A 24665-nucleotide genomic window follows, 5' to 3' on the forward strand; every position below is an offset into this window, starting at 1 on the left:
AACCCAAGTATGCCACCCCAGTTCATCTGCAAATGGGGTACAGAGGACAGTGCCTGTGGCCACCTCACTGGGTTGTTGTGTCCAATAAATGAGGTAGTTCATGGGATGGGTTTGCCTAGTGCCTGGCACATGGTGAATGTTCAGTAATACGAGCTATCAATATCTCTTATTTTTTTAAATTAATATGCTTTAAAATTAATCCATATTAGTAAGACTGAGCATTTATTGTGCACATAGCTTTATTCTATGTGGCTGGTGGAGGGAACATAAATCACAGAGGCCCATCACTCTAGGAATTTGGGGACAGACCCAAGCAATGTCCAAAAATGCAGACTCAAGAATCGGCTCATGTCAGAGAGGAGTGCCAGAGTGGACTGGAGGGGCGGCAGGTGGTGTGGGCCGTGTAAAGCTACCTCATAATCAGACTGGAGGTAGAACTTGAATTAAGTTTTCCCTGGCAATGGATTAATTAGACTGTCATCAAAAAGTCACTTTATGAGCAGGCTCAAACCCCAGCCTTTTCTCATATCATGCCTCGTCCTGTTTCAGGGAAAAACTCAGACTCTTGGGTTGGGACTCGAGGGGTGGGTAGAGGATGGGTGGGCAGGCTTGAGGGGACTCTAGGTGTGGGAGCAGGGTGAGCAAAGGCTTGGGGGGAAGGTGGGCAGTGCCTTAGGGAAACCAGCTTTATTCTCTTGTCCCTGGAGGGTAAGGAACCCTGGAGAGAGAATGAGGCATGATATGGGAAGAGGCTGGGGTTTGAGCCTGCTAAAAAAATGACTTTTTGATGACAGTCTAATTAATCCATTGCCAGAGAAAACCTAATTCAAGTTCTACCTCCAGTCTGATTATGAGGTAGCTTTACACGGCTCACACCAACGCCTGCCACCCCTTCAGTCCACTCTGGCACTCCTCTCTGACATGAGCCGATTCTTGAGTCTGCATTTTTGGACATTGCTTGGGTCTGTCCCTAAATTCCTAGAGTGACGGTTGCTATAGTAACAAAACATTTCTAAAGAAAAAACAAACTGGAGCTAGTCAAGAACATAGATTCAAAGGCAAAATCCATGGCATTCGACCCAATAAATACCCATCAATGGGGCATGCGGTGAAGCTTTAATTATTGGGCTCGGAGATCAAAGGCACATTACTCACCAATGGAGAAGCCAAATGTAAATGAGGGACGTCTTTCTTAAACAAGTGGTGACAACTCCCTGAGCTCAGCGAAGTGTGCCAACGTGTTTATACACACAGTCACCCGATGGCCCTTAAACACTCACGTGAGCAGGGGAGTGAGTGTGCTATTGTGTTGTGCTACACGCAGGACAAAGTGTCCTGGGTGCTGCTCACAAAGTACTCAAGGGTATTAAGGTCACAGGGAGATGGGTTGGGGCACGAGGCAGAGGATTCTTACGGGTGCAGTTTCAGAGAGGTTGTGCCAGGAGCCTGTCCTGAGCACTCAGCCCAGAGCATAGTCTGGATATTTGTTAATGTCTGTACTGTTCCAGTCATTGTTTTCCAACTTAATCATACAACGATCTGAAAAGCTGGCCATATGCTCTACTGCAGACCCCAAGGAAAGGAGGAGTGAGATGAGGCCAGAAAGTCTTTCCATCAGTGTCTATTTTGAAAAGATATTGACAAAAGAGTGGGTTGGAGTAAGGGAAAGAGACTGCTTTTTAAGTTTGGCAATTAGCAACCCTGGTCTCTGTGGTTCGGTTTTTCATTATTGAATACAGAATGAGAATGAACAATTTATTTCCTCAGCTCCTGACCCTCTTTGCTCTTAATCACTACAGCCACACAGTCCTATCACCCTATGTCCTCGCTGTGGGGGAGGGGACTGACAACCACTTTCTTCACTTTGAGGATGCTGCACTGTTTCAGATTTTCAAAGGAGAGAGGGGAGATGAAGGAAGCAGGGGACAGTGGGGAGAGAGATTGCACCATCCTCCTGATCTATTTGCGAGTGGCTCAGAAGTGAGAATGTAGAATTAAAACCTTTGCAATCCGGCCTCAGTCAATCTCTCCAGTTGTTTCCCACTTCTCTCACCTTCCCAAACTCTTGACTCCAGGTGTACTTACTTATTGTCCCACTGCAGAAATCACTGTAGATTAACTGCCCTAAAGCCATTCTGAATATCATTCGCCTTTGCTGCTACCCACTACAGAGGCTGGAAAGCCAAACACATACACTTTCCCATCTCCACCACAGGTATGTGTGGCCCACCTATCAGTTCTGATGCATTGGATGTAAGTGGACATCTGCTGAGGAGCTTCTGGGAAATGCTTTCTTAAAATTTGTTCCTTCCAAATGAGACATACAGTTTTTCTTCCTATCTCCTGTTTTCTGCCTTAAACATAGATAAGCTGGCAGGAGCTACAGCAGCCATCTTGCAGTCATGAGGGAAAGAGCAAGGCCAGCACAGAGATGTAACCATTGAGCCACTAAAGCTATCTTTACATTTCTTACTGTTGAAGAAAATAGCACCTTATCAGTTTAAGCTACTGTTGGTTCAGTTTTCTGTTATAGCCTCCTGCATCCCTGAATGATATGTGACCCTGAACTAGGGGCTGGGATATAATGGAGAACAGAGCAGGTATGGGCTCCTTCTTATTTAACATTATTAAGTGTGAGACACAGAAAAAAAGGAGATGAGTAAGTCCAAAAATAACAAATGGTGGTTTGTATTATGATGGAAAGAAAAAAGATAATGCTGTGATGGAGAACTCTGGGGGGGGGGTGCCTATCTTATATAGATAGAGGGGTCGTGGGAGGTCTCTTTGAGGAGAAGGGGGTTAAGTTCGGGCCTGTAGGATGAGAAGACCCAGCCATTTGAAAAGGAGGTGGAAAGGGTTTTAGACCGAACAGCTAGTGTGAAGGCCCTGGACAAAAGGAGCTTAGAGTGGTCAAGGAAGTGAAAGCTCACTGTCGCTAAGGGAGCAGGGAGAGATGTGAAAGGCAGGAATGAGGGGAGTGGGCAGGGGCCCGGCCTGGCAGGTCCTAAAACGGAGTTTGCCTGTTAGTCTAAGGGCAAAGTGAGTTTTTAAGCAAAGACCCCTGTGGATGTTGGGTAGAAGATGGACCAAAGGGGGGTGAGAGTGGAGATGAGGAGATCAGTTCAGAGGCCGCTGGAGGAGGCCAGGGAAGAAAGCTGGTGACGTGTCCTCGGACGGTACCAGCAGGGACGGGGACACAGTGTCATTAGGACTTGCTTCTCACTCCTTTTTTTGTTTTTTTGTATTTCCTCCTGTACCACTGGCAGTTTCTTTCAGATCTTTGTCTGGCTCCTTTGCTCAGTTCTCCTCTAAATACTGGGGTTCCTCCAGATTCTTACCCAGGCTCTCTTCCCTCTTTACCCTCCAGCCGTTTCCTGGCAGCGTCCATAATGCACCGACTCCATCTGTATGTTGATGACATCACCCATGTATCTTCAGGTTGGGTTTCTCTTTTTAGCAAGAGACATGCCTCCAACGGCCCATGAGAGAGCCTCACTCGGATGAACCACTGGCCTGCATTCTCTCTTCTGGACACTAGTCCCAGGCAGCTTGCTTCTCACCTGGTGCTCCCTCCCGACTCAGAGAGTGGAGCCCCGTCCTGGGCACTGAATCTGACGCCTTCTCCTTTATCTCCCTCACCTGTTGCTCACCACCTCCTGTTGATCTGTTTCTCCCTCCAAACTGCCCACTTCTCCCCATCCCTACACCGTGATCCTCACTTAGGCCTCCATCATCTTTTATGCAGAGTCTCCTGATTGGTCTCCCTGCCTCCTGGCGCATCCACTTCCAAACCTTTTTCCGAAATGAAGACCGAATTTTCCCTCTCAAACACGACGGTATCATGTTCCTGCTGAAAGCCATCGACTGATTTGTCAGTTTTCTTAGGATAAAATTCAAATCCTTGACATGACTAAGGCCCCTGTGGCTGCATTTTTCTCTTGGTTCTGAGTCCGGGGTCCGAGCCCGTGGGCCCCTCAGCCCCCTTGTCTGTGTGTGTGTGTGGGGGTCATAACAATACAGGCCTCCCAGACGGGGTAGGTGTAAGGCACCCAGCATGGGGTCTGTCAGGTGGCCAAGGCTCCGAGCTGGTGCGCTTTCCCACTGGCCTTCAGAGTCAGGCAGGCCCGTCTCCCAGAAGAGGGCGCTGTTCGGAACAGCACGAGGACCGGCGAGGACGCAGTTCCCAGTCCCAAGCCTCATTTCAGCCAAGCCCGCTGTGTCCAATGACAATCCTTCATGCTGAGAAAGCCTACTTTTATTTCTTCCCTCGTGGGCACCCTGTGGAACCCTCACTGCTCAAGCAGTAATCTGCAGGGGGTGCTGAGCTGGGCCCTCTGGAAAACTACTCCCGCTTTCCCAGGGAGCGCTGTGGACAGGGCTGGCCCTGGTGACCCCTGGAAGGTCCGTGCGCCCTCCATGTGCCCTGCGACCTGCCCTGTGACCCTCGGGCACTTCTGTCCTCACTGGCTTCCCCTACCTTTCATGCTGCCTTGGGTCCCCTTTCACTCTCTGCAGGCAAACTACATATTGCTTCTTTCACTTCTGTCCTCATCAGTGAATGGCACTGGGCCCCCAGCTTTTTCTAATCCCATCTCATTCCCCCGAACACCTCCTCAGGGCGAATTCCCCACCTTTAGGGTTGTGTGTCAGAGTCTGATAAATTTTCTCCTCCAGCTACTTTTTTTTTTTTTTTTGGCTCCTGGATGCTTCGTAAGCCACAGCTGCAAAAAGGACCCTCCACTGACGATCGTGGAATCACTACCACACAGCCGTGGTATCTGTGATTCAGAGAGGGCCAGGCATTCGGTGCACGTCCTCCTACCCTGGGGTCTTTGGGTTTACATCCTGGAGGGTTCCTGCCGCAGTAAACACCATCAGTAACGCTTATAGATAATTATATTATCTATAAGATGGTAGAATCTTTAAAAATATTTTTTATGTTTCAATGAGTTTACTCTCAATATTATTTTATATCAGTTTCAGGTGTACAGTGTCGTGGTTAGAGGATCATACTTTACAAAGTGCTTCCCCCGATATTTCCAGTACCCACCAGGCACCATATATAATTATGATAATATTATCGACTATATTCCCTGTGCTGTACTTTGCATCCCCACCACTATTTTGTAACTACCAATCTGTATGTAACCTCTTTATCTTTCACCCAGTCCCCCAACCCCCTCCACTCTGGCATCCAAAGGTGGTAGAATCTTGAAATAATTATACTTAGGATTTGTCTCAGCTGTTTAAGTCAAAGAACTTTATTTTCAGTTTCTTTTTAAAACAAAGCTCTTATAAGAATCACAGATAAAAGATTACACAATTACATTTCCCCCTCAATTACAAAAAATGCAGATTCAAGAATTTTAAAGTATCAAGTTTTTTGAGGCCCAGATAGCTGGGAAAATGCTGCTGGGGGTTTCCTGGTCTACCACAGAATATTCTAGATCAATTAGAGGGATGTGGCCTATCTCAGCTGTATTTCCCACCAGGAGAAAAAGAGCCCCAGCGTACTGAACAGGCTTATCTCAGAAATTTGGCAGTAACTGGCTTGGAAGGAATGCTGGCAGGGCTGAAGTTGCAGCTCAAAGCCCACCCAGTGCGTGGGCGCAAGCCCAGATCCTGCAGCACTGGCTCACGTCTTCACCAGCCAGACCTCGTTGCGACGTCCGTAGGGCTTCATGGGAGGGTCATATCCAGTGCAGAAGTAGATGTCACTCCGGTAGGTGGCTGTGCCCTCCAGGGCGGTGCGCAACTGGGCGGCTTGGGCTACGTAGTCGGCTTCCTTGGCATAACCCCCAAACTGCCTGAGGGTACAAGAGCAAGGGGCTGGTTAAGAAAGCACACAGTCTCCGAGATATGGGGGTCTTTCCAAAAAGGTCACTCCAGGTGCTTATTCTGACAGTCAAGCTACCATGGTAAGACTGTGAGCCCGCTACTTCCTAGATGGGTAGATTGGACCTCTCTGAGCTGTGGACCCTCATTTGTTAAATTGGGGTAGGTTTTCTTTTCCCTCCAAAGTTGTTATGAGCATTAAGGCAATTACGGTTGTGAAAACCTCTGATGCAGAGCCTGAAACACAGTATTTCCACACGAAATGTGAGCTTCCCTTTTCCTGTGATTTTCCCCACAGATGGCAGCTGACCTTCACCCCTTTCTCTAGCTCCCTCTACTGCTGCCCCTCTTCTCTGCCTCAGTCTCCAGCTGGGAGACCTCCAGCCAGGAGGCAGGATAAAGGGGAGTCCAGGTGCAGCTGTAGGTGACTGGTTCCTCCCCCAGCAGAGCTGTTTTCGGACCAGTGAGCCCCTCACAGCAGTGAGAAGCAGCAGCTTCGTTCAGAAACAGAGCTACCAAAGGTGGGGACCTGAGGAAGCTGTGGGAGCCCCTGGGCAAGCTTTAAGCATCCCCCAAATAAACAAACTACTTCTAATAAATCCCTTCCCCAATCAAATCATGAAAGCCTTCTTTTTCTAGTAAAAAGACTTATTTTAAAATCAGGGTTTTCTCCTGATGACAGAAGGTGGCGACAGGAAAGCAGTAGAGCCTCTGTTTTCAAGATTATTCTTCTCTCCTTATGTCAGCTGCCTACGCTCCAGAATTTATCCTGTGGCCTGCCCTAAATACACCACTCTGAATCTGTGTTGCCCTAAAATCTTTATTAGAGTCAAATACATGCCCATTTCTAATGAGCTTTATGACTCAAAAGTCTGAATCTGCATCAGGCCAAGATTAGGCCAAATGCGTTATTTTTGGTGGGGTTCTCTGACTCATGCTTTGCTCTTTTCCAAGTGGTTAGTCACGCTCAGCAAGCATTCACCACGTTGATTACAGGGTTATTGACGTGAAAACACCCAGGACTTCATCTTTAAGAGATTGGTTATTATAATGTCTAGACAACAGCTACAGACCAGGGACAGGGCTGAGACTAATTTGGAACAGAGGAGACTCAGCTCCTCAGATACATTGGAGAAAAATTATAAGGCAGATGAAGAAAGTCGAGCTCTAGCTTCACTGAGGCTCAAATGAGAGGAAGCTGGATTAGTAGACGGAGGATGAACACTAAGGCAGTCTTTTCAGGCAAGCAAAGCCTGCCAGACACTGCAATTATTTTCAAAGTATGTCTACAGATTGAGAACCACCTGTCTGAAAGTAATCAGACGCTGGGCGAGGGTACGGGCGTTGAGGGGCTCTCTGTAGCCCCTCTCCTGCTGTGATACTAACTTGTTCTTGTGTGGAAGTGGGTGATGTTGGCTCGTGAAGCTGCTGGTTCTGGGAAACATCCAAAGGAGTGGTTCCCCACTGTCTTCACTCATCATTTGGAGGAGAACGTGGCTAGCCGTGTGCTCAGCTCCCGCCTCTGCCACTTTCTAGCTCACGGGCTTGGGCAAACTCTTTAATTCCTCTAATCTCTCCCTCATCTGTTACATGGGGACGAAAGCATCTGTCCCAGATGGCTGTTGTGAACCTTAAAGGAGAAAAGGTTGTGTAAACTGCTCAGCCCAGAGCCTGACACACGGTGAGCTCACAAGAAATTGTAGCCATTGTTGTTACTTCACAGTTTGCTCAGAACAGCCACTCGATTCCCTGACTCCGGAGGTGAGGGTATGATGGTCATCTAAAATCGTGTCAGGAAGAGGGCCTGCTGGTAAAGATGGCTCCGTCAGCGATCTCACCTTCTCCAGTAGGTCTATGGCAAAGCCCTATTTAATCTTACAAACCCTCTCCCCTTCCCCTTTCTCCTTCCTTTTATCTACTTTATCTGTACTTACTGTGGTCACTGCTTATGACCTGAGTTCCCTGGTGGAATACAGGCTCCACGAAGCAAGGATCTTTGTCACTTTTTTGCTCACTGGTGTGAGCATCGACCCCAGTGCCTGACACATGTTAGACTCCTTGGCTAAATGAACGATTCTGGGATAAACAACGGAAGTTCCTGTCTTCAGGCTGATAGACCTGAAGATGATAGTGCTTCAGTCCGTTTGCCTCCAGGTTCACGTATGCCCATAACAAACACCCAAAGGACATACTAAGGGGACAGCAGAGGGAATTCAAGCAGGAACAGTGGATTGGCTGGAGGCACCTTGTGAAGGGACTTTGATCCTGACCCCAGATGCAGAGGTTGGTTTATGAAGGGGTTTTACAGTAAGAGGTTGATACGATCAGACTGTATTTTGGAGAGACGCCTCCGGTGGCAGTGGAGGGGCAGGAGAAACGGAGTCGCTGGGGGCCAGGAGCAGCCCAGGGTGAGGTGACGAGGACAAAGGAGATTTGAGAGGTGCCTGGATGTGGAGTGGAGGTTGGGAGGAGGGGAGTCGGAGATGCTCCAGGGCTTCCAGCTAAGCCTCTGGCTGGACTGATGCCACGAGTTGGAGTAGGTAGGGGTTCTAGGCTGAAGCATCGCTTTGGGAGGAGGGTTGGGAGGGTCAGTAATTTGGTTTGGGGCATGTCAATGTGCTTAAGTTGTCTCTGTGAAATACAGTCATGCATTGATGACTGTGTACCTAAGTGCATGGTAGGCACTGTGAAAATCTCCTTAGAACTGGGGAAGGACTGGCATCAGAGCTATTGATTTGAGAGACGGATGAGTCTAAGAGATGAGAGAAATATGGGATTTACCAAAGAGTAGGTGCTGGTTAGAATCGTGGTAAGGAGGGAGACCAGGCATAGATGGAGAGCAAACAGAGAACCAGTAAAGTGCTCTGGGGACTTGTAGTCTCCAAGCGGTGGGAAGGACGAGGACCTGGCAAAGGACTCTGAGAAGGAGCTGTCTGAGAAGCACAAGAAGACCGGCAGAGAGGGTATAGAGAATGTCAGCACTGGGGGATTTCTAAGTTCATTATCAGGGGGAAAAAAAACCCCAACTGTTTATATTTATCCCCATGTGGACAGACATACTGGTGCATAAAAATTTTGCTATTGCTTCATCCTGGAAGCCCTCTACTAGCAATAAGCAAAGCTGGGTGGGCTGTGGAATAGATGTGTTCTTCTTCCTGTCAATCTAACCAAGTCACAGAACAGCGTGACCAAGCCAGAACACCAAACCCTACCAGGCACACAGCCCTGATAAATGAAGGAAGCCCAGCCCTGGCTGCCACGCATGTGTTCCGGGACAAGCTGCCTCATTCCTCTGCGCCTCAGCTTCCAGGCTGGACTCGCAGGGTAACAACGCAGCGCCCGCAGCTCTCCAGATTCACGAGCGTGTGTGAGTATGAGTTAAGGCTTGCTCATAAAGTGCCTGGAGTTCCTCAAAGGAAATAAACGTGAAGTCTATATATTATTTTTGTAAGCCTGTTAACAAGTCTCAAAGTCCCCATCTTCAAAGAAGCTCTCCTGGGGGCGCTGTATTTTATCTCACCCAACATCAGAGCTCAGCATTCCTAATGAAGATTTTTTTGGTTACCATGGCAACCAAGGACATAACACACGTCTTCGATTCCAGAAATACAAGAGACGCTAACTAAAAGGGTCTGGAAGAGTTAGAGGTGGAGTCGGGGGAGGAAATGATGCAGGTTCAAGGACACAAATAATCCTAACACATTGTCTCCTGGGGAGTGTCTGATAAAGACAGGCAGTGAGGAACAAAGAGAAATGGAGTGTCTCTGAGCCTGACCATACAAGTTGGTCTGAAGCTTTAGCAATTGACATGTCAACACAGATTCGTGGAGAGTCTGCCCTACGTGTAGCTCTGTGCCAGGCCAAAGAAATGTAAGACTAGCAGCTGACAGTCTCATGTCAACAGGAAAGAGGCTTAACACCATAAGGAGTTTCTTAGTATCAGGTCGGGCCAAACTCAGTGAGCTGAGCATCACTGAGCATGAAACCCAAGCCAGACACTACAGAGTCGTAAAGATGATACAGATGTCTCTGCCCTTGGGAGGGCTAATTGTGGTGGTCGGGGCAGAAAGACATAAAGACAATGTAAAGGGCAGAAGGTTCTAGAATTGAGGTGAAAGGCACAGACAGAATGATCTGGGGGTGGGTGAGGGGGAATGATCTGGCTTAGAACACAAAGGGAAGGCATTATGGAGGATGTGATATTAAGCAACTATTTATTGAGTATCTCTTCTTAATGCTAGCAATGAACCATACGACAAAAATTCCCGTCCTCCCAGGGCTTGCAATGAGCAGAGAGACTGGGGAGGACATTTGAGAAGAGCGGGATGAGCGGTGCTATGGAAGCGGATGTTGTGTGTGTGTTCAGGGAGCCCTTGGGAGGTGGGGGTGGGGTGCTCTGAGAGATCGGTGGACAGTGGAGTGGGGCTATGCGTGGAGGGCAGTAAATGCCACGTCAAGGCATTTTTACTAGGCTCCCCTCCTTGGTTAAACATTTGGGGATGCAACCCAAAGATCACCCATCCCCCACTCAGGGGGGAGGAGCATTTCATTGCTCGCGTCAAGCAGTTAGGACTGCTTTTGTCCCGGTCCTAACGTGTGCCTCGGTCAGAGGCGGGCGGCTGCCCCTGGCCGGCGCTGAGCGGCAGGGGGAGTGATGTGATCGGCCCTGTGCTTTCGGGCTGCCTGTGAGCACCTCAGAAGGGCAGAGGAGGGAGAACTAGAAATAATCAGGAGGCCCTGGCAGTTGTTTAGGCCAGAGGTGATGGAGACCCATGGCAGTGTGGATGGAAGGGAAGGGGCAACTAGGAGGTGACCAGAGCTTGGCCAGTAGTTGGATGTGGCAAGTGGAGGAGTTAGGATGCCGTTTGAATAGGATGGGTAGGAGAATGGAGGGGACCTTCAGTTAGAGAACAGGGGATCAGAAAGTTGAGTTCGGTCTTGGACAGGTTGACCTGGAAGATAGCTGAGGAGGTTTAGGTGGCGATACCTCTTAGTGAGCAGGATTTGTGAGTAAGGCTGGTGCCTGGGAGAAAAGGCAGTGCCAGCCCTGTGGACTCAAGCTCATCCACCCAAAAATGGTGACCACAGCCCCTTCCAAGGACCAGTTTGTAAAAGACTGGTGGGGCAACTGGCCAGTTGCTGGGGGAGTGAATGGTTTAGATTTTAGGTGATTAATTTAATAAAAATTTCTTTTTCGGAAGGAAACAGGTCCCTGGTCCTGGGGCGCCCACCCCAGACAGTGTCCCGAGGGCCACACCCATCTGCCCCGCGCCCCAACCCAAAGCCACACCACTAGATGATTAGGTTTTATAGCAGAATCTTATCATTGGCAGGACTTTAAGAGGTGAGGCGGCTTACATATCAGAAGTACTCAATTGTCAAATTGGACCAAACTTCCCACTTAGTACAAACATACATAGCATAATTGTCACATGTCTGTCCAGATGGTATGTGAATCCCTCCAGGGCAAAGACGGCATTACTTTGTCATCTGTCCGTTTTGCTGATAGACACCCTATGCCAGAACGGTGCCTGCTCCCCAGAAAACTAGGCAGACCTACCCCCAGCCGATGTCTCTGGCCATCAGGGAGAGCCAGCCCAACGAGGACACCACGTAACTGGGGCTGAGGCATCTCCCAGGAATGCGTGAGACAGTGGGTTTTTTTAGGCTTTATTTATTTACTTTTAGAGGGGGGAAGGGAGGGGGAAAGAGGAGAGAAACATCAATGTGAAAGAGAAACATGGAAAGAGAAAGAGGCACCCTGACTGGAACCTGAAACCCAGGCATGTGCCCTGACTGGGAATTGAACTGGTGGCCCTTCGCCTTGTGCAGCAATGCCCAACTAACTGAGCCACACGGGTCAGGGCAGAATGTTTTTATTTGGGGTGGAAATATGCTTCCCTGTATTTTCAATCCACAGATACCAGTTCCTATCTCCAAAACAACTCACTGAATTATCTTGAGACATTTGTTTTTTTGTGTGTTTTCTCCACTCAAATGTTTCTCCCACTTCAAGGAGCAATCACTTTGCTTGGTCCCTGCTAGGTTTTGGGAATCTAGAACAATTCCTGGTACAGAATAGGTAAAAAATGGACGTGATTTTTTAAATGAAAGAATGAATGTGTAAATGCCCTCACCTTGGACTTTGAGATGAGCCAGACGAGTGTGATGAATGATAAGACATCCAAGGGCTGGACAGAGGTCAGTTTGGAGAGTTGCTGATGAAAGGGTGACAAGTGATGCTATGGGAGGGGACTAAGGTCTTTGGGGAAGAAGGAAAAATAGAGAAATGCAGGCAAGGCAAGGACCCTGGACCCTCACAGTAATGCACCACATGTTCTATTTTATAGATGAGAAACTGAGGCTCAGAAAGCCCAGAGTTATAAGACTCAACTATTAGAGTTGAGGTTTGAACTCGATACATTTGTAGCCACTTGCCCTTTCTGTTGTTAATTCTAAGAAAACTTTAACTCTCAGAGGGAGGCGAAGCTGTGAAGTAGAGAACACCCACTGCACGCTCGCCTCACATCCAGCGTTGCAGAGGCGTTACAGATGTCGCAACCCATCCTCACAGCAACCCCATGAGCGTGGTACTCTTCCCCCCATCTTACAGATGGGAAACTGAGGCACAGGGGACTCAATAACAAGCTAAAGTCCTAGTCATTAAGCAGGAGAGCTGGGACTGCAGCCAGGTCTCCCCGACAATGAACTCTCTGTTTTTAACCATTTCCTATATACCCAGACATTTCATTAAAACTATGAAACTTTCATTAAGACCATTGAGCCTCTGCTGCTATTGGTCTTTATGAGAAGCCGGTGCTGAAAGGCGGAGAGGAGGCTGTGCTCTAACCTACGTGGTGTTTACGGACAGCAGCGGGAGGGCAGTGCGGTGGAAGGAGCTGCTCATTAAGTGTAAAAATAATTCTACTGCCTCTGGTGCAAACAGAAACTATTCTGGTAGTGTTATTTTTTTTCTCATAGCCTTCTATTCATTTTAAAAGCATGTGAATTAATACTGTGAGTAAATGTATAATCCCTTTGTGGACATCCTTCACAAGGTTAGAGAAAAGGACGGCTGAATTCAGGATGCAAGGCTTTTGTTTTAGAATTTATTTTGTCATCGAATGCGTTCATTTGAAATAGGGCTTTTGCCTTCTGATTCCCCATTGCCTCTGCCTTCCATGGTAAGGTACCTTTGAATGAACATTTGACTGTGCAGTGACACCAAGTGGCTAGGTGAGGAATGATCGTAGGCTAACTTAGGACTGCAGGTTAGGGTAGAAGAAAATTCACCGAGCCAGGCTGCACACCAGATGCTACTTTGATCTGTTTAGATTTCAAAGAATTAAAATGAAGCTTCCACAGACCAGGCTTTAATAGTACCTTTTAAATAGATATCCTTTCCCACCATAAGGAACCAGGGTTCCTTAGAGAAACGACTAATTCCAGCTGTAGAACAAGAACTGTCAAGGTTGAAATATACCAGAAAGCAACGAAACCACCATAACTGCTATTCTCAAAACCACGGGAGCCCTGGCTGGTGTGGCTCAGTGGACTGAGTACAGCCAGTTTGATTCCTAGTCAAGGCACATGCCTGGGGTGTGGGCCAGGTCGCCGGCAGGGGGCGTGTGAGAGGCAATGGATAGATGTATCTGTTGCATATCCATGTTTCTCTCCTTCTCTTTCTCCCTCCCTTCCCCTAACAACAACAAACCCATAGGAAATAACAAGTATTGTTGAGGATATGCAGAAAAGGGAACCCTTGTGCGCTGTTGGTGGGTATATAAATTGGTACAGCCACTATGAAAAAATGGTATGGAGAGTCCTCAAAACTTAAAAATAGAACTCCCACGTGATTGGGCAGTTCCACTTCTGAGTGTATATGTCAAGGAAATACAATTACTATCTTAGGACATTATCTGAATCCCCATGTTCAATGCAACATTATTTATAATAGCCAAGACCTGGAAACAACTTACCGTATTCTGCTGTGTTTAATGTGCTCCTGTGTATAATATGCACCCATGTTTTTGTGCACCTTATACACGGGATGATTATACCCATTATCATACCCATGGTATGTAATCATTACACCCATGTATATTGTGCATCCTTATTTTTTCCTCAAAGATTTGGGCAAAAAAGTGAGCATCATACATGGCAAAATATGTCACTGGCCATCCACAGACAAATGGAGGAAGAAGATGCGATATATAAAGTCCTGCCCCTTGTGACAATGTGGATAGAGGCCTTGCGGGCATTATGCTAAATGAAATGTTAGAATAGCAAGTACTATGATCTCACTTACATGTGGACTTAAAAAAAAATGAGCCCTGGCTGGTGTAGCTCAGTGGATTGAGCGCCGGCCTGTGAGCCAGACAATCGCGGTTCGATTCCCAGTCAGGGCACATGCCTAGGTTGCAGACCAGTTCCCTGCAGGCCAGTTCCCAGCAGGGGATGCATGAAAGGCAACCATACATTGATGTTTCTCTCCCTCTCTCCTTCCCTTCCCCTCTAAAGATAAGTAAATAAAATATTAAAAAAAAAAAAAAAAGAACTCACAGATACAGAGACCATATCGGCAGTTGCCAGAGGTCGGGGGTGAGAGAACGGAGTAAAGGTGGTTAAAAGGCACAAACTCCTAGCTCTCAGAGAAACTAGTTTCGGGGATGTAATGTACAGTAAAGTGACTGCAGCTAGCAATACTGTGTTGTACATTTGAAAGTTATTAAGAGAGTGCTCGTCTCAAGAAAAATAATTGGTAAGTACATGCGGTGGCAGATGGAAACCAAACTTCCTGCGGTAACTGTTTATCGAAGCGTGATGGAATCGCCCCCGCACCTGGAGTAGACAGTGATGCTCTCCCTGTCCTCGATCTTCACGCTCTCGTCACTGGGAACCGGCGGGTCGCTCTGAAACTGGTTTGGGATCCGGAACCAGACTTTGATCCTCTTCTCCAGGGCGCCGTCTTCACTGGGGAACACGGCAAAGGAAACGGGAACGGTCATCCCCATCCCGATTCCTGAAAAGAGGGAAACCCAAGGAGTGCGGTGGGAATGAAGCCAGAACCGCTCGGGCCTGCGGAAGGCCTGCTGTCCCATTCTCCTTCCGCGACAATCCTTTCTGTTCACGAAGTCAACAGTAAACACTCGAGACATTAAAAATATGCAGCCAGACAGACCCAAAAGACCTCCAATTTGCATGTATTGGAAATTGGAGTGTAGTGAGTGATTCCACTCTTTCGGAAAAACAAATTATTTGGTAATATATATCAAGACTGTGAATATATCAGTATCTAGTTACTTTCTATCTAAATAATCAATTTAAAGGAAATACCCAAAATACAGAAAAGACTATGGGTAATAGGATATTCATTGCAACAGAATTTATAATTATGAGAAACTAGGAGCCACATAAGTAGGCTTAAAATCGGAATATATCTAAGTAACCTATAGGCACACGAAGCAATTTAATATAGCTAGTAATTATTATGCTGAAGAAGACTATTTAGCAATAGTGGGGAAAAGTGATGAAATAAGTAGCAGGAGCAGGATATGCAATTACACAAACACTATGATTATATTTTAAAAGAGCCCTAAAGAAATACCCCTCAAAAGACATGATTGTCCTAGAAAAGATGGATGAGGGGTGCTGTTTTGTTCTTTTTAAGACTTTCCTTAAGGAGTTTTATAACTTTATACATATTTCTGTACAAAAAAATGTTATGATAGTGTTAAGAAGAAAAGGATTCCTTCCTGACCTCCCACAGGTCAACTTATCATCTACAGCCTGGTTACTGTGGTCCTCGTAAGTGCTACTGAGGTTTCTAACCTAAGTTATCAGCTTGAAAACTATCCTAAAAATTCTCGCGATATCTCTGTTTTCACCTGGCTTTCTGACCCATTTTGGGTTTGCAGTGATTCCAAAGTACAGTCCAAATTGGAGAGTGTAAAAGTTAACTTAAGTTCATATGATTTAATGCTAAGTGGTACACGGAACTTCAGGCCTATCATTTTAAAATAGGGAGGCAGCCAGCACCGACTGCTGTCTTTTTTTTTTAAATGCTCATCACGACTATTGCCTTTATTCCTTGTTTAAAAAATTTATTTTAGAGACAGAGAGGAAGAGTGGGGAGAAAGAGGGGGAGAGAGAAAAAAAAACCCATTGATTTGTTGTTCCACTTATTTATGCATCATTGGTTGATTCCTGTATGCACCCTGACCGGGGATCGAACCTGCAACCCTGGTACATCAGGATGACACTTCAACCAACCAAGCCACCTGCCCAGGGCTCTGACTGTTTCTTTGCTGGAACAGAGCAAGGGACCAGAGGGGTAGTCATCACTCGCTGTCCCTCAGTACCCCATGGAGTCCAAGCCACCAGGGGGCTGACTATGGAGATTTCCCGCCTGGGAGCACAAGCCTGGAGTCGGAGGCCGGCCCTCCCTTTGTGGCTGGCTTTCTGTGGGCACACTTCCCCCAGGCTAGCAATCCAAAGAATGAGCACTGTAGGGTTTAACCCCCTCCCCCCACACCACCACCAACAAAAAGGCCTTATCTAAGAGAAACACTGGAACTCAGTGATATCAGGCAGGGATACTACAAAGCCAGGGGTGGCCTGGGCTGAGTCAGTGTGGTCTCCCGGAGCTCCCTTCGTCAGGCAGCCCAGCAGGCTCGCGTGCCATTGAAACGGGTCATGACAGGTGCCTTGTGGCCTCTCCCTTGTGTTTTTCACTGATAAAGTGAGACCATGCTCCCCTGAGACCAGAGCCACATCCTTCAGGGACACTCACCCTTGTCATTGGTGCCTCCCACATACTTCATGACTCTGGGCATCGCTTCCCGCAGAGCGTCATCCACTGGCTTACCCGTCACCTCCACTGTGGCAAACCTCCCGCCTTCACAGGCCCTTTCCTCATAGGACACTTCTCCCTAGAGACAGAGAACACACAGTGCTTAAGAGATGGCCAGTAGCAACCTGTGAGGACTCTGGAAGCAGTAATAATCCAGCAACAGGAGGGGGAACTTCCCCTAACTGCCTGAGTATGGCCACAGGGTGGAAGGAACAGCCCTGAGTATAAAGGGCCATGAGAAACAGGATCTGGGATTTCGTACCAATGTAGAGACAGCAGAAAAAACTTCATGCAATCAGTATTCTCGGAGAGGGAGGAGAAAATATTGCCTTCAATAGCACCTAGAACATTCCCAGAATGCTATAAAAATAGAATGTTCAGAGATCAAAGAGCTCTTGGAAATTTAAAATAAAACAAATAAAAAATTCAGTAGAAAGGCTGGACAATTAAGTCAAAGGAAATCTCTCAGAAAGTCAAGTAAAGAAGGCAAAGAAGTAGAAAATAGAAAAGAAAATCAGAGGATCAAGCCAGGAGATCCAATATCTGAGTAACAGAAGATCCAGAGGAAGAGAAGAGGAAACTGGAAAGGAGGAAACGCAGAGACACAACAACAATCCCACAAAACTCTAAGGCCCCATTTGAGCCTCATTCCAGTAACAGGGCTGCCGTTCTAGAAGAACCAGGGTAGTCCTGTTCACACTCTGCTCCCAGATGCGATCCCTCTCCCCACGCATCTCACTGAATCGCACCCGCCTCTCCCCTGAACACTCAGCTCCATGGCCACTTCCCCACGACCCCACCTCCCTAGCAGCCTCGCCTCATCACCATCCTGTGTGGGGTCCCTGGCCGAAGGTCATCGTTCTTTCCTGTGTAGACCCCTGCAGCTCTCTGTCATCTCCTCCTCTTTGCCATTTGATAGCTTAGTAACATAATTTGTATTTCTGAATATACGGTAAGCAGGTGTCTTCAAACTTTAAAAAAATGACAGTCCATAACAAGAAATACATGTTCACATCATACCCTGTCATGAACATGCATATGATTGAAACAGTTTCACAAAATAATACTTTACCCTTATGGACAGGATGCATCCTGATATACTTATCTTTTTTTCTATTTACTCCTGTTTACTTTTATTCTACTGTATTTGAGTGGATTTTATTATTTCCACTCAGAGAAGAGAAACTTGCTCCATATTGATTTTACCATCAATACTTGCTCCGTATTGATTTTACCATCTGGTGGCAGAACACTAGAGAAACCCGCTGAGTCTCCGTGGACAGGAGCCACGCCACAGAGCATCACACGTGAGGCGTTCAATGGAAATTTATTGACTAAAGAGCTGTCACTCTTACTGGTGATTATGAAAAGTAGACACGAGAAAGGACCTGGCCGCCCCAGGCCGGTCAAATAGGCCTTCCTGTGACGTCCTAGACTGTGGACGCCCGACTCCCAGGGGGACAGAATGAGTCCCTCCAGAGGGGCGGGACTGTAGGGCTGCGTGTGGCCTGTGTAGTGTGAAAAAGTGCAGTGTGTTCTATTAGAATTTTATATTTAGAATGTAAAGAAATACCTGATGTTTTTATAACACAAAATTAAAGGAGAGTAGTGAGAACGGGTCCAGGAAACTTGGAAAGCGAACCCTAGGTGCCAATTGTATAAACATCCCTGCCCTGCTTGACAGTCGCTGCTCCAGCCACCATGAGCCACTTGTATTGTCGCCACCATCACACTGTTCTTTGACTCTTCTCTTTCACCCTGTGGGTGACATTATACCAGACCAACAGTCAAGAGGCCACAGACCGGCCTAGACTTCGGGGCATCGTGCCTACTAATTCTGTGCCTTGCTGTGAGGCCCTCCCTTCAGTGAGTCTGACATTTCCAGTGCCTTCAGTAGCAAATTGTTACATAAACTTGAGGTGTTTTGCTCTTTCTGGCTTTGTCTATTACAGCAGAGACCAGACTCAGCCTTCACTCAAAGTCCACTGAGTCTCACCCCTTATAATGTCTTAAATTCCAGAAATGCTACTCTGTAAATCACAGAGTTTCAGCATGAAAGAGGTTTAAAGTTCACCCAATCCAACTAATTTTACCAAAGAGGCAATGAAGGACCAGAGAGATTGAGTTGCCTAAGACCATGCAGCTGCTAAATGTGAAACTGCAACCAGAATTTAAGCCCCCAAATGTCATTTTACTGTTTTACGTTCAAACACAGAAACTAATGATTCTCTGCATGGAAGGAGGTCACTGAGGCCACCCACTGCAGCAGTATTTCATCTCCGGATGAAAAGAGCTTTGAAGGATGTCTCTGGAGAATTTCTAGCAGAAAGGTTTAAACAGGACCATGTTCTGCAATGACGTCGGTCCTCTGTGACCGGCAGTCCCAGTCGTTCCAAGGGGAGGCGATAAACAAATGAAATAAAGTTCCAAACTGCTTCTTGTGAAGAGCATATGGCTCATTCCAATTGCCGAGTGGGCACATTTAAATATACATAAAATAAGTAAAAAGCAGTGTCCCTTGTGTGAATAAAGAAATTACAAAGGTTGTTCATTTTTCAGGGTATCATGTTAAGAAAACATGATGGAATTAGACAGATCATTGAAAATTACTTCCTAATTGTCAAAGTGTCTTCATCCCCAGTAAGTCCTCAAGTTTTACATTTTAATCTAATGCTGTCAATCAACAACTACGGAACATCTACGGTGTAACACTTGCCAGGGGCTGCAAAACAGAGACGGGAGATACAATGTCTGACCTCACGAGAGGCACGGTCTGCTAGAAGTAGCCAGGAAACAGGTTATAAAATAACGGCCTGTTTAGGGGGAGAGGAGTGTAAAGGCAGTGTGGGACCACAGAAGAGAGTTACTTAGGTTAGTTTGGGGGCTTGGGTGTGTGTGTTTATGTGTTTGGGTAGGTTACGCTAACTCTGAGGGGTTTACAGATCATCCACCTGGACACTGGGCCACTGATGCATTGATCATTCAATAAACATTTATTGAGAACCTCTGCCAGGTGCTACAGATTTGGAGCTCAACGTGGTACAGGCAGTCTAGCTGGGTGGTGAGAATTATATAAATTATTATACAATGTCGTAAATGCTCTGGTAATTCAGGGAGGGCAATTCCAGATAGGGGGCACCACAGGGGTGAAAGAGAAGACTTAGGGAACAGTGTGATGATGGTGACGAATACAAATGGTTCGTGGTGGCTGGAGCAGTGACTGTCAAGCAGGGCTGAGCAAGAGAGGAGGCCAGAGGATCTGGCGGGGCCCAGATCCTGAAGAACTCACAGGCCGTCACAGGCAGTTGGGTGTGTAACCATCAGACCAGTGCTGGTGATCTGACAGCAAGTCAGTTTCGTTCAACCCCCAAATGAGTTCAACTGATGTGTGTGTGTGTGTGTGATCTAAATATAGGATTTTGCAACTGTGTCTGGGGAATGTTATAGGTGGTGTGTGCTCTCAGCCTGTTCTCCAGGAAGACTGCTAATAAAGCAATCCAGTTTGGTGCAGAAAGCCAAGACTCCCATAAAGAGTCTATCATCCTTTAAGGCTTAACTCAGCCCCACTTCCTCTTCCTCAGTGATCCTTCCTTCCTATGAACTCCAAGGGCAGCCAGCTCTAGAGTGGAAGGGCCCTTACCTATCTGTCAGTCCACCTGCCTCCTGCTATTGCTGAGTGAGCTTCCATTGTGTCCAACAGGTCTGGAGACCAGCAGAGACCGGCACTGGGATATAAATTTGGGAGTCGTCAGCACAAAGGGTGACTACAGCTGCAAATGAGGTTGAGATTGCCCAGAGAACATTCACAGAACATTCTATATAAATCAAATTGTGTTCGTTAATCCCCTGCCTAACAGCCTTCTCTGACCAAGTTCCTAACCTATCCCAGGTGGTCCAGGGACCACCTAGCTTCTACCTACCTTGCCAGCTACACCCAGAGTGCCTGCTCACTGGCCCTCTGCTGTTTCCTTAAATGTCAAGGTCAACCCTGCCTCAGGGCCTCTGTGCCTGCTGCTTCCTCTCCTGTCTCTACCTGAGGGACCCCTACTCCCCCAACAGATCCCAACCTGAACGTCTCTTCCTCAGAGAGCATCCTAATGAAAAACAAGCTCCCAGTGGTATTTTGTATAGGTGCTTGCTTGTCCGTTCACAACACAGTACTTATTGTAATTAAAATGGAATGGTAGTGTTTGTAACTTCCACCTGCAGCCGTAGCCCCATGGGGTCAGGGATAGTCCGTACTGTTTTACCACTGTGTCTCTACATCTTGCACGCAGTAGGCACTCTATTCGTGAGAAAGGAGGCAGTGGAGCGAAGCCTGGTTTTTACTCTAACGACAAGGAATGCAACAGCGGCAGCTGGGTGGAGAGATGAGACCCTCGTCTAGTTGTATTTATCCTGGAGAACAGTGGTCACAATGCCTTAAGGTGGTTCTGTGGCAGAACCAGCAGTTCAGAACCGGTGCTTCTCCACTGCCAATTTTCACAGCATCTAAGTCCAGAATCTCTTGCTAAACCCTCAGGATCTCTGAGAAACAGGTTTGAGGAATGGACATTAAAAAACTATTTTAAGGAGCTGAATCTGAGTGGAGTTCTCTCTCTTTCTGCAGAAAATAAAGCAGCCAAGTTAATACAGCTAACACATTTGATTTTTCAAGTGTGATTTCTTTAAGTGCAGCTCCTTGTTCCATAGAACATAATAATAGTCCCTCTCTGCCCACAGTCAGCTAGTTCATGCTCCCATTTGGTTACCAGAAGACGATGTTGGCCTGTGGTCACCAATTTTCATATTTAGTGGGAACCCTGGCCATGTTCAAGTCCCAGACAGAGATCTGACAAGAATTAGCTGCTTGGTGTGGGATTTGCAAGTCCCTCTGTAAGCTCATGTCCCCTCTTGCCATTTGGGTGCGTATACATTGCTAATTTTGAAAGCCAATGTTCTCATTATAAGAAACTATTGATAATAACAACCATTATCATCATCAACCCCACTTAGTACTTTCTATGTGTAAGGTTATTATTTTAAACATTTTACATGGATTCACTCATTTGATCCCTCCAGCAACCCTGTGAAGAAGTCGGTATTTTTATCTCTATCTTCAGATGAAGCTGGAAGGAGCACAAGAGGTTGTGGGCTCCTGGGCCACTTAAGTAAGTCACGTGCCCACGTTACAGTTGGGCAAGCGGTGGAGCCAGGATTCAAACCCAGGGCGTCAGGTCCCACCCAGTGTGGACAGGCTGGACACAAGCGCCCTAAGGATGTCAGTTGTTGATGTCAGTGCTGCTCTGAGCACCCGAAAGACCCACCCAACCCAACAAAGCGACTGCGTGTCCCCCTCCCTCCCCAAGCAACGCAGAAGGCACATGATAAGGTCTGCAGCCGCCTGGGCCTCCCCCCAGGTGCCCGGAATCAGTCTCGGACATCTGGTGAGCCCAAACCCGAGTCACATGGGGCGCCGTCTGTGCCACCGCTGTGCCCAGGAGAGCAGACAACACTTTCTCACTTAGACTCTTCCCAGGGTAAGGGAGAATTTCAGGGAGAGGCTCTCTTCAGAATAAGAGCACCCTGAATTTTCATATATATATATATATATATACACACACATACATGAAAGCTTTACAAGTATCTGAATGCTTTACAAGTATCTTAATTAATTGTTACATAGAAGACACTGTCATTCTCATAGCTGAGGAATTTCAGGGTCCGGAGGTTAGTAAGCACCCTAGTAGAGGTAGAGAGAGGATTATCTATGACCTGAGTTCAGATACCTGGATTACTTGGTACCTGAGCTAGAACCATGGTGGATTCTCTAGCAAGAGCCACAGGGAAGCCCTTGTACCAGGAACATGACAGGGTGGAGAAGGAGAGGGAGAAATATCCTGGTTTCTCCCACCTCCAGCCCTCTTGTCTCCCACTAGTACCTCCCACTGGGCGAACCTCTCAGCAAGCCAGCTGAATCTGGAGCCTGGGAAACAGCCCACAGGGGTCAGCCCCCACTCCACGTGGAGCACATAGAGCCGAGCAGGAAGTGGATGAGGAAGGGGTCTGAGGGCAACAGGCGGCAGACCAGCCCAGACCACCAGCCTGCACTGCATTTTCCGTTAACCCCAAAAGACCAAGGGGGCCAGATTCTACTCCGGAAAGAAAAGCTCGGTGGGAGTTGTTGGTAACCTGTGGATTCTTCTAGTGTTGGGGCCAACAGGGACCCCAGAGCTCACTAGGCCGAGTCCACAGACTGGCATGTGCACAGGCAGATCCTGCCCCAGACAGATCCTTCTGCTTGCAGCGCTTACGAGCCTTTGCCCTTAGTTGCCAACAGTTAAAACTGACACAGTTGCCTTACTTGAAACCACAGCTTCGGTCGGAAGCTCCCTGTTCCTTCCTCCTCCTCTCTGCCTGCCTTTCTTCACAGCACCAATCACCATCTGATACATATGACTTATTTGTTCGTTAGCCACTAAAGTGTAAGTTCCAAGAGGACAGGAATGATGTCGGTTTTGTTCCATCCCCACTGCCTATAAAAGTGCCTGGTGCACAGCTGGCACTCGAGGAACAGTTATTTGTTGAACGAGTTAATTTCAAATTGAGATTTCACACTAAGAATCTGGATTGCTGGTTTTCCTGAAACAAATCTGGCCAGTCTAGTTCACATCACTGCGTAGCAGCAATGCCTGGAGCCACCCTGCCTTGCCGTCTAAAACGGCCCACTTCACTCATTTCCATCAGCTGCCTGGCTCCTTGTAGGCATTTGAATGTCACCCTTGATCAGGGCTAAAGGGCTCATTCTATAGCTGAGGAAACAAACGCCCACAGATGAAGTGCAGGCCTCTCTCTGCAGTTGCTAAGGAAAGCAGAGTCCCAGTGAGGGCTTCTGTGCCAGGACGTGGTCACCAGACAACACAGTCCTTTAACAAATGAGGCCCTGGGTGCGAAGTTGAGCACGCACAGCCACTACATGCACACAGTACCCGCCAGGGAGGAGATTGTAATTTAGCGGCCGACTCCTTGTTCTGAAGGGGCAGGCCACTTTGCCTGTGTTGGCAGTGATGCCAGTCTCCGTGGAACACAGGAATTATCAAGGACAGCACTTTTTCTGTCTTTTCTGCAACCCGGGGTTTCTCAGAAAGCGATGTTCAGAATGTTTAAATGAACGAATGCATTCAACAGGCGCTGTCCATCTCACCAAACTGGGATCCTCCCAGCCAATCAGCCTGGCTTGTCCGTGTCACCTCCTCCCCGCAGATCCCTTGGCCCCGCGGCACTGGACCTTCCCTCCTTCCCAGTCCAGTGCGGGGCGCACCCACGGCAGAAATCTCAACGCGCCATCCGGGCACGTTCCCGTCCCACCGGCCCTTCAGAACCCTCTCCAGCCCCGAGCAGGACGCGTTGCGAGCGCTGAGCCTTTCGGGGTCCTCGGCAGCCCTGCAGGCCTACCTTGTCCCCTTTGCTCAGGACCTGCCAAGGCCACGTCTCTACGCTGCCGAACAGCGAGTTCCTGATCATGCCCAACATGGTGTCGCCGCGGGGCTCCGGACCCACAGCCGCACGCGGGGCGGCAGAGGCGGCTGGGGCGACGGGGGCAACCGCGGGTCACGCGGCGAACCAGCGGGGTAGCGCGGAAGGGCAGGGAGGGCGGGGCGCCTCGGACTCCGCCCCACGGAACCCTGCGCGGTGGGAAGGACGGGGGTGGGGCCCCGGGGCGGTGGGAGAGGCGCTCCGCCTCTGCGGGGCTGCACGGGGTCCTCGGGACGGAGCTGACTCTTGGGATCCCGGCTGGTAGCTCTCAGCCCCTCCTTCTATTCTAAGACTGGTTTGCGAGGTGCTGCAACCTGATTGTCCCCCGTAAAGAATGTGGGGGACAGCGGCGGTGGAAAGCTTCCTACCTCCTCTCACATTTCTGTCCAGCGCCCAGGCCAGATTTGGAGCAGCCCCTGATTCCTCCCGGGCTTTCCCAGGCCTCCCCTAAGGCTCTGTTCCC

At 48.0% G+C, this 24665-nt stretch overlaps 1 protein-coding gene across 1 annotated transcript; it reads right to left on the reverse strand.

Annotated features, from left to right (window-relative positions):
- Positions 1-5241: 5241 nt before the first annotated feature.
- On the reverse strand, positions 5242-24324 carry HEBP1 (heme binding protein 1). Its single transcript, XM_037136633.2, has 4 exons — positions 24122-24324; positions 16628-16766; positions 14677-14857; positions 5242-5807 (listed from the first exon to the last, which is right to left on the reverse strand). Exons 1-4 carry the CDS (start codon positions 24197-24199, stop codon positions 5636-5638), a joined length of 570 nt encoding a protein of 189 aa, XP_036992528.2. The 5' UTR covers positions 24200-24324; the 3' UTR covers positions 5242-5635.
- Positions 24325-24665: the final 341 nt, after the last annotated feature.

The sequence above is a fragment of the Artibeus jamaicensis genome, unplaced genomic scaffold (assembly GCF_021234435.1).
Source record: "Artibeus jamaicensis isolate MK-2021 breed Jamaican fruit bat unplaced genomic scaffold, CSHL_Jam_final contig_233, whole genome shotgun sequence".
Taxonomy (NCBI): domain Eukaryota; kingdom Metazoa; phylum Chordata; class Mammalia; order Chiroptera; family Phyllostomidae; genus Artibeus; species Artibeus jamaicensis.

Bases quoted from the DNA above. Each gene is read 5' to 3' on its own strand.
- HEBP1 (XM_037136633.2), bottom strand. From the start codon at position 24,199: ATGTTGGGCATGATCAGGAACTCGCTGTTCGGCAGCGTAGAGACGTGG. The intron at 14,858-16,627 runs GTGAGTGTCCCT...CCCTCTTTTCAG, and splicing joins GGGAGGCACCAATGACAAGG to GAATCGGGATGGGGATGACC. The intron at 5,808-14,676 runs GTGCGGGGGCGA...TTGTACCCTCAG, and splicing joins AGCATCACTGTCTACTCCAG to GCAGTTTGGGGGTTATGCCA.